The sequence below is a fragment of the Lygodium microphyllum genome, chromosome 15 (assembly GCF_053477565.2).
Source record: "Lygodium microphyllum isolate KBCC chromosome 15, Lygodium_microphyllum_v1.1.10, whole genome shotgun sequence".
NCBI classification, from domain to species: Eukaryota; Viridiplantae; Streptophyta; class Polypodiopsida; order Schizaeales; family Lygodiaceae; genus Lygodium; species Lygodium microphyllum.
Window position 1 is genome coordinate 45,924,837 of NC_141149.1, and position 9,967 is coordinate 45,934,803.

General features: G+C 39.6%; 1 protein-coding gene across 1 annotated transcript; it reads left to right on the forward strand.

Annotated features, from left to right (window-relative positions):
* The first annotated feature begins 6,007 nt into the window (after nucleotides 1-6,007).
* LOC148024482 (uncharacterized) lies at nucleotides 6,008-8,077 on the forward strand. The gene is made up of 2 exons (XM_087694127.1): nucleotides 6,008-6,127; nucleotides 6,278-8,077. Exon 2 carries the CDS (start codon nucleotides 6,285-6,287, stop codon nucleotides 7,722-7,724), a length of 1,440 nt encoding a protein of 479 aa, XP_087550253.1. The 5' UTR covers nucleotides 6,008-6,127; nucleotides 6,278-6,284; the 3' UTR covers nucleotides 7,725-8,077.
* Nucleotides 8,078-9,967: the final 1,890 nt, after the last annotated feature.

A 9,967-nucleotide genomic window follows, 5' to 3' on the forward strand; every position in this document is an offset into this window, starting at 1 on the left:
TCTACTGCACGTTATTTGATCAGGAGTGAATATGATGATGATAAACTGTGTGATCGTTTTCATGATAGTGGTTCAGTATTGATGAATATAATATGTTGTTCATGTTTGCATATCGTTCCTGAAGATTAAATGTACGAAATGGCTGTAAATTGTGTCAAGAAGTTTCCTGCAGTGCTAATTTCTTGCATTTCTTGTTATGGTCCTGATGGTCCATAACATCCTGGTAAAATATAAAATGATGAAACATGGCTATTGGCCCTTCATAAAAGGGACCAAAGTTATTGACCCATCAAATTCCCTTGACGTAGAAGACGATGAAAGAGCTTAGGCCATCATCATGCTTCATTTGGATGAATACTTAATTCATCATATTGACCAACTCTCCATTGCCAAGGAGAAGAGGGATGAGCTTGAAAGGCTCTATGGCACTATACGGAAGAACTCCAAAATTTTTCTAAAGAGAGAGTGTAAGAATGTGAACTGTCCTTATATTAGAGGGGATAAGGGTAGCTGAGTGTGAATGGTCTTGAGGGAAAGGGGAAACCCTAACCCTAGCCAGTTGGGGCTTATAAATAGCCCTTGGGTCTACATCAACTAATGAGTGAGAGTGACCCAAGTTGTACTTTCATGAGCAACTGAATAAGCAAGACTTGCTCTTGTACTTGTGAGCTCTTCTCTTCCTCTTGTGCACACTTCAATCTTTGCTTCCACTCTGATTTTTCACATCTCTCTCTCTCCCTCTCTCTCCTCTTCTTTCTTTTTTGCTCTCTTTATATCTTTCTCTTGGTTTCTCTCTCTCTCTCTCTCTCTCCCTTTATTTTTCTTTTTCTCTCTCTCTCTTTCAAGATTTTTTCTCTTTCACTCTCTTTTTTCTCTATATAATATATTTCTTCTCTCTCTGTTTTTCTCTAATCTCTCATTCCCTTTCTCTCCCCTATTTTCTCTCTCTTTCAAATTATATATTTCCTCTCTACCTCTCTCTATAAGTCAAAAACTATAAAAAAAAGGGTTTAATTTAAAAAAGACTATTCTCTTTCTTCCTCTTCTTCTTTTAATCCTTTTTCTCTTTCTTCTTCTTCTTTTTTTAATCCTTATTTTTCTTATTTTTCTTCTTCTTTTTCTTCTCTCTCTCTCTCTCTCTCTCTCTCTCTCTCAAGGTGAAAAACTATGCCAAAAAAACGCTAAATTTTAAAAAAGTTTTTAAAAATATTTAATTAAAAAGAAAATTTAAATTAGAAAGTTTAATCTAATTGAGAGAGAGAGACTTTTGATTAAAAATAAGTTTGATTCAATTAAATGAGAGAGAGAGAGAGAGAGAACCTAGGCCCTATACATGAGAGACAAGGGGGATGAATTTAATTAAAAAGGGGAGGGGGAAGAGAAAGGGAGAGATTTTAAGAGAGAGAGAGAGAGAGAGAGAGAGAGAGAGAGAGAGAGAGAGAGAGAGAGAGAGAGAGAGAGAGAGAGAGAGAGAGAGAGAGAGAGAGAGAACCTAGGCCCTATACATAAGAGAGAGGGGGGATGAATTTAATTAAAAAGGGGAGGGGGAAGAGAAAGGGAGAGATTTTAAGTAAGAGAGAGGGGAGGGGGTTTTAATTAGAGAGAGAGAGAGAGAGAGAGAGAGAGAGAGAGCCTAGGCCCTACAATGAGAGAGAGAAGGGGGAGGGGGGAGAAAGGGCTTTTAATTAAAAAGGGGAGGGGGAAGAGAAAAGGAGAGATTACATGTGAGAGTGAGAGAGAGAGAGAAGGGGAGGGGTTTTAATTGAAAAAAGGAGGTTTGGAAAAGGGGGTAGGTTCGCGAAGCCCTTTGGAGGTTCGAGGCTTTTCGAACCTACAACCAAAATAATATAGTAGTAAGATTCTTCTTCTCTCTCTTTCTCTCTCACAAGCACCAAATAAAATAAAGTTGTAAACACATTACCTATATCTTGAATCATTTCACACACACACACACACACACACACACACACACACACACACACACACACACACACACACATTACATGCATATATATGCATTATATTGTCTGATTGCATTCTACGTATTTGTTAGTGATTAAAAAACATGCATCTTATATCATGCTTATGTTCTCTCTTTTATGTTCACTATTTCTAGCTACTTGCTAATACAACACAATAAAATGTAGAGCATTTGCATTTGGTTCCAAAAATCATCAATCAATGTGGATAAAGATCCATGGAAACAATTTAGAAGGGAAATGCGAATGATAATTCTATGGCTATAATAAAAGGTACAAAAAGTAAATTTAGAATTTTAATTGAAGTATTTGTTAGTAATACCTTACATGTATATTGTATTGATGAACATAATGGTTCTTTAAATCTGTAGGAGGTAATGATAGCTAGAGTGGCAATTTGACCGCACTTCACATCTTGGGAGGATGGGCATCTCAAGCTCTTCAGACACTTATGTAAGTGTCAGCTATTTGAGTTATTAGGTTATAATTAGTTACATGCACATATATCTTTATTCATAACAATCACTAATAACATATAATAAGTGTTAAATAACAATTAAAAGGTTATGGATGTTGCCTACTATTGATGAGATGCATGTGGCCATATACTCTAGATATAGAAAGCTAAATATTGAGTTACATCCTTCAAATACTTTTGTCTATTATTGACTTTTAAGTTTTTAAATTTATATCGTTTCCTCAAGGGATTCAATAAGTGGAAACCCTTACTATCACATACATTCAAGGCCTAATTTAGAAATCCTTGTTTGTAGATTTCTCATTAATAAAACACACTCTTTTCCTATTCATCATGTGAATCTCCCCATTCAACAATAGCCTCTTTTCCTTGTTTGTAGATTTCTCATTAATAAAACACACTCTTTTCCTACTCATCATGTGAATCTCCCCATTCAACAATAGCCTTTGCTATATAAAAGAGATCTAAAGAAAGGACTTATAAAATCCATGTGATAGACTTACATATTTATGAGTGATCTTTGCCAATCTTATTTCATATAAATGAAGCAGTTCAATTTGACTTCAGGTAGGAGTTCCATGGAGTGACAGACATGGATGAGACAACACACCAACAGGTGAAAGCTTCATTTCTACTTAGCGTAGTACATGGCCTACATGCCATACAAAGAGTGATGGGATCAAGGGTCAATCCCATGATACACATGATGAGGATGAAACTTCCTATGGTATATAGCTTGTATATGATGCAAAGGGAAAGAATGCCATAGGAGACCTAGCGTCTGATTTATATAGCTAGCATTTTGATGTACATATATACACATATTTTGACGTATATATATATATATATATATATATATATATATATATATATATATATATATATATATATATATATATATATATGTACATATATAGTAGATAAATAGATACATATATACATGTAGATTTGCAATATATGTGTGTGTACTATAATCACCCATCTTTATCTTTACACTCTCATAACCATAACTAGATTTTTTGTGTGTGCATAAACATGCGAGTATTTCTCTGCAAATGTATTTGTGTGTGTGTGTGTGTGTAGAGAGAGAGAGAGAGAGAGAGAGAGAGAGAGAGAGAGAGAGAGAGAGAGAGAGAGAGAGAGAGAGAGAGAGAGAGAGAGAGAGAGAGAGAGAGAGAGAGAGAGAGAGAGAGAGAGAGAGAGAGAGAGAGAGAGAGAGAGAGAGAGAGAGAGAGAGAATGTGTGTGAGTAGGAAGAGTAGTTCAAAAAATGAGCCACTTGGTCGGTTCTTTTAGTTATAAAAAAGTATTGTTTTAAGTATTGCCAATGTGTTGATTAAGCAATATCATTACATATGGGATGTCGTTGTATAGGATACTATTGCTTATGGGACACCTCACATAGGGACACTTTTTTTTCATTGTCTATATGATGTTAAATATGTTGCTTATGCAATGCTTTGGCACCACTACAATCACTTCAGCGGCAATCCATAATGACATGCTTTTTGATGCCTTGATTTTCATCACATAAGTGTCAAAGTGGGCACCTCTACATACCGATATGCCTAGTAGTGTTAGTGCACACACCAATAAGAAGGTTATTTGGTTAGATATATGATTTCTTTTGAGTTGTTAAGAGAAAAACACCATCCCACTACAAAGAATTAATCAAATCAAAAACCATAACCATGATACCACATATATGAGTGATACATAAATATTCTTGTCCATATAAAGAGGCAAAGTACCATTATGAAAGAGCATCTAAGATCATCCTATAGATCTATAATACATGATTCCAAATTATTCTCTTTCATAAAAAATGTATGGTTAATTTAAGATTTTTTATCTTAGTGAGACTTGAGGAGAACATGGAAACTAATCAATTTATTTCCATGACTTGATAGCATAGAAGATCTTTAGAAACAATGCCATACAAATTTAAGATTTGTTAGGTTGGATGGCTATCATGGGAAAAGGCAAGCCTAAAGTTATGCAAAGTAGTAATCATTATGCTTCAATGTCTCTATTGCAAAGCCTTTGCCTCCTTTATAGTTCGGCTTTGAATTAGATACTCGAATGCAATTTGCATCCTTGCAATTATGGATGGTTGTTTAAGTCTTTCCTTAGCATTTAATATGAAAGGTCTAAAATTAAGCGAGTTTGAAATGTAAAATAATCCACAATTTAAATTAAGAGAATCATCGAAAAGAAAAATTGATAGCTCCACATAACAAACTTTTGTACCCACTTTAAAAATATTTGAAACTTATGAAACATGCAAATAGATACAACAATCGCTACTTATGTCTGTCCTACATGAAATTTCTCAAACTTACAATTCAAGTTGCTATAGGAATTGCTTAGAATGCCTATAAAAGAAGTAATAAAACATATCGTATACATGTGTGTGCATGTGAATTGTGAATCAAAGTATGCTACCCGTTAATGGTGCTACTTACAAGTTGCTTGTTACAATGTCTACTTTGAGAATGCATGACTTTTGTCATTATACGCGATAATAAAATATCAAAATAGATGTATAGCTTACGTACAGTAAAAACAAAACATTCAATGGCCATATGATTGCATGTGCTATGAGGTGACCCATGGTAGATGTCAAGAGTGTATAACAATAAGCCACGCATATGAGCTTCAATGGTCAGCATTTTTTTTCCACTTTACTATATTAAACCAAAGCTAATCACCATCATTGGTGTGCACACATGTGATACCACGGCCCAATTATTCTCTCTCTTGTTGTGCGATTAGGAGAGTGCTCTCTCCCTCTTGTGTTTATAATCACCAATAGGAAATCAATATATTGTGGTTCATCTATACAAGATATCAAACAATAAAACCATGAGCATTAAAAAATTTAGGCTTCAAAGTTCACATGTATACTGCAAGTTAACTGTTGAGAATGAAACCATGAACATTAAAAATTTTAGACTTCACATGTACGCTACCAGTTAATTGGTGGTCGAGAATATTCGTAAGGCACATCAATCAACCTTGACCATAATTATAGTTTTAGCGCTCATGTGCACAAGAAGACATTAGCCCTTAGAGCAATAGAAGGTAAGTTCCAAGGGGCTACAACCTAGAATGCGATGTACGTTTGTAGTTCCTAGAATGCAATATACGTTTCTAGATACATTGAAAAGGGCTCGATTTAAAAAGAGAGAGCTGCAAGGCTTTTGGGAAAGAACGCGAGGTTCACAAAGGAAAGTAGTTTATATTTTGGAAGTTTTTGAAGGTTTTTTAAGAAGAAAGGTGAGGTCGTCGTGTTGAGGGAGCGCCAGATGAGCTGGTGGTGGATGTGTGACGGCATGAGGTGACTAGACTTTTTCGTGATATGCGATGTAAAGCGGGATACAAGCGATGGAGAGGAGAAAAGGAGAGCCAGTCTGCATTAATCATCACTGGATTGCATGTAAAAAGGTGATGCTTGGGTTCTTCCGCGGCCCGTGATCGAGGTTGCGTTTTCGTGAGCTAGGGTTGAAATGGATGTGCGGCTGCGAGAGAGAGAGAGAGAGAGAGAGAGAGAGAGAGAGAGAGAGTCTCTCATCTCTTCTATCGATTCAGACTCTCATATTCATCTGCACTGCCTCCTGAATCGCCTCTCATATTGAGCTACAGCAGCTGTCGTCCTTTATAAAGCCGAGGTACATCACCGCAGCTCGCATCATCTTTCCTTTCTTGGTGAACTCTATTTAGCTGGAATATGCTCTTAATATGAGATACTTCCGTTTGCTCTAAGCATTTTGATCTGTGCCTACATATCCTCCTTATTTCTACCCGCACCGTCTCTCAAGGATTGATATGGCAACTTCCATGGACACATTGCAAGTCTTAGAAGGGATAGGAGAGAGAATAGGACGTAGAGGAGGAGGAAGAGACGACGGGAAACTATTACGTCGCACTATATCGGAAGGCGATTTTACGAGAGGCGCCGTGGGGAATTACAATAGCCAAAAGATAAGAAAGAAAGAGTTGATGGGTAGCGACGAGGCCTTAACAAATAGCAAGGCAAGGAAGGGTGAGCAATTGGTAGGCACCTTAGTAGAGAAGATTAACAAGGACATTAGCAGAGATGTAGAAATGGAAGATAACAACTTAGGAAATGATAGGATGAGCGAGGAGCAAAACAATGTAAATGACAATTCAAGGCGGGTAGAGAAGGTAGAGGGTTTGCCATATCAACCATTGATGGGGCAAGAGGGAGAGAAGGGGTTGCTGCGTCAAGGGTCGATTGCATCGACATTGAAAGAGTTGGAGATGGCATCATGCGATGGAGTGGTGGCCGTTATAATACCGTGCCACCAATTGACAGAGATAATGCCAGTGTTGCCAAGTCGGGTGTTGTTGACTGCGGCGGAGACGAAGGAAGAAGAAGAGGAGGAGGTGCGACGTCGACAGTCGTGGAATGCGCCGGTGGGGGAGGGGATTGCATGCAGCGGAGGACGAGAGGAGGGGTTGCCACATCAGCGCTGGGGGCTGGGAGGGGAGGCTGGGTGGGAGGAGGAAGCGCCACGTGGGAAAGAGGAGCTGGAGCTGCAGGCGAAGAAGAAGGCAGGGGTGACGGCGCCACGTCAGCTGGAGGCGGGGTGCAACACCAGGAGCAAGTTAAGGAAGAAGGAGCGGCGGCAGCAGCAGCAGCAGCGGTCTCCATGTCAGCAGCAACAGAAGATGGTGCCAAGTCAGCATCAGGCGGCGGCAGCAACGAGAGGGGGGGCGGGCGGGGGGCAGGCCGGGCAGCTGCAGGTGAAGGTGGTGGAGTGCGAGTGCTGCGGGCTGTCGGAGGAATGCACGGAGGCGTACATCGAGAAGGTGCGAGGGACGTATTGCGGGCGGTGGGTGTGCGGGCTGTGCGCGGCGGCGGTGAGCGAGGAGCGGAGGCGACTTGGGGGCCGCGGCTCGCCCATGCGCGACGCCCTCCGCGCCCACCTCGACGTCTGCGCCCGCTTCTCCTCCTCCTCGCCTCCCCCCGACCTCGCCGTCCCCGCCGCTCTCTGCCACGTCCTCCGCCGCCACCTCAGCGAGCCCCCCACCCCCACCCCCACCCCCACCCCCATCTCCACCCCCTCCTCCTCCTCTTCCCGCACCTCCTCCTCCACGTCACCTTCCCTAACCCGCAGCTCCAGCTGCCTCCCTTCCTTTTCCTCCTCCTCCTCCTCAAACGCCACCACCCATACCACTTCCGACCACTCTGTGCCCATCCTCTCTCTCCCTCCCTTCGCTCGCCGTGTGCCCCGCGCCTGATTAATGCTTTTCTGTATAGACATATCTCTCACATGTGTATCAACATCTGATGAACTCCTCGTCCTTCATCACCCAACTCAACGTTAACGCTAACCTTCTCGTCAGTGAAAATTAGTGTATCAACATGTCGTGAAGTTCTTGTCGCTGCTGATCCCCCAACTCAACGTCTATCCTGACCTTCGGATCAGTGAAGATGAGTGTCCTGACCCCGTGCCTGCTCCTTCAACTGCTTTGTTATTATGGTTCAATCTGAGCTCAATTAGATGCACTATATCGCGATCTATGTATCACGTCTTAATTAAGAAATGAAATAAAGCTTGTAGCCTCGAGTTCAAGGATGTATGTGCTCGTATTAGACGTCCCTCAGCACTCGTCAAGAACCCTCTGTCTATCTCTATGCGTTAAGACCAACTCACAATGTCAAGTTCTACCACGTAAGCTAGCTAACCTTGGTAAAATTCATCTGATTACTAAGTTCAAGTATCATTAAGTAACGCTGCTCTCTATCAAACTCATCTAAAGCTTTTTTATTTACTCTAAGTGCATGTTAGGTACCAAACCCATATATCAAGTTCAACTTATCATTTACGTGAAGTTTTACTAACAATACCATATTACATACATGTGTGTGTGTGTGTGTGTGACAATATGCATTTATATTACATTTAAAGCAAGCTCAATGATCACAACCACTATTTATACATAAAGGCATTAACATCACCATAATGACCCAAAAAGGCATTCATGAAATTGATCATTCATATCAAACCAACTAACCATTACTCTAAGCTAGATAGTCAAGTATCTTTGTTTTAGATCAATATTGATTTTTGTGTGGCATCAAGAAAACAAATTTTTATTAAAGAATAATAAGGAACTATAGATTAATAATCATTCTAATACATTAATAATATATATGCCCATGCGAGGATACATATAATCATATAGTTAAATAGGTCAATCAATATCCAACAATGGTATACGGGGTGATAGGATGATACAATGATCTTGGACGGCCAATCAACATGCTATGTAGTGAAAGCATTACGTATACTAGAGACCATAAAGGAGATATACATGCCTAGGATAAGAATCAGTGTAGGCGGTGCTTATAGTATAGACTAGGACAAGGAAGGGGGTTTAGAATTATAGAACATTTCGTATTTAAAATTTTATTAAGTAACAAATAAAGCATTTTACAATTGGAATTTCTAATAAAGTACAATGACATAAGGCTAAAGATGAAGACTCATACCTGCATCCATACAAAAGAAGACGGTAAGAACCAAGGCTTCTAATGCATATTACAAGTGTCAAAGACCTCAACTAGTTGTTATTCATGTCAACTTGTTGTGATATGATTTTATGTCCATACTGTGATTGCAGACAAGAACCTGTAGCTCCATGCATTCAAAAGTTTGTAAACATGTCATGATAAGACAAGTTATAGGAGATCTTAGCCAGTGCTGCAGAGTCTTGATTCAGTGGTTTAGTCACAAGTGATGAGGTTGGACTCAAGGGGAGAAGCAAAAGTCAAGTAAGTACATGATTAAGAGTTAGAAGGCATGTGACCTCGTGTAAAGGGGGGGGGGGATTAAGTGGAGACTTGGGGGACACTTGTGAAATATGAAAAGGGAGGAAAGATGGAAGCAACAAAGAAAACATGAAATCAAGCGCAAACAACCATGGAGGGGTGCAAACATGCATGGAGGGGCAACAATGTTCGTGGTGGGGAAAAAAGGCAAGATCTCATGCAAAAAGATAGCTCTAGCAAGAGAGAAGAGGGTGGAATACTCCTAGACACTCAAGGTATTGTTTTGGGCATTCAAGAAGTATTCTTGTGGTTCACACGAGCTATGAAAAACAAGGTAAGATAGGGTTTAGGTTGAACATTGCTACCCTAAGTTTTGAGCTTGAATATTTGGTGACAAGGATCAACTCTTGAAGCATTTGCTTACCTACAATCGGTAAAATGTTTGAAGTATATGAAGAGCCCACTCTAGAGTGATTTTGGGGTGCATATAGGAGATTCATTGCTACTATAAATAACAATAAAACAAGATTAAAATTATGCACTAAGGTCCATATGGGAATTTCATTAGTTTCTTTCCTTACTGTTGTTTTGTTTCATAACCAGTTGATGGTAGCTACTATATACTATAGATTTTCTTGGATTGAAGTTGAGTTTTGATGATTGCATAAAGCCTATGTGTAGTAGAGTGTTATTCTAGAGTAAGGTTATC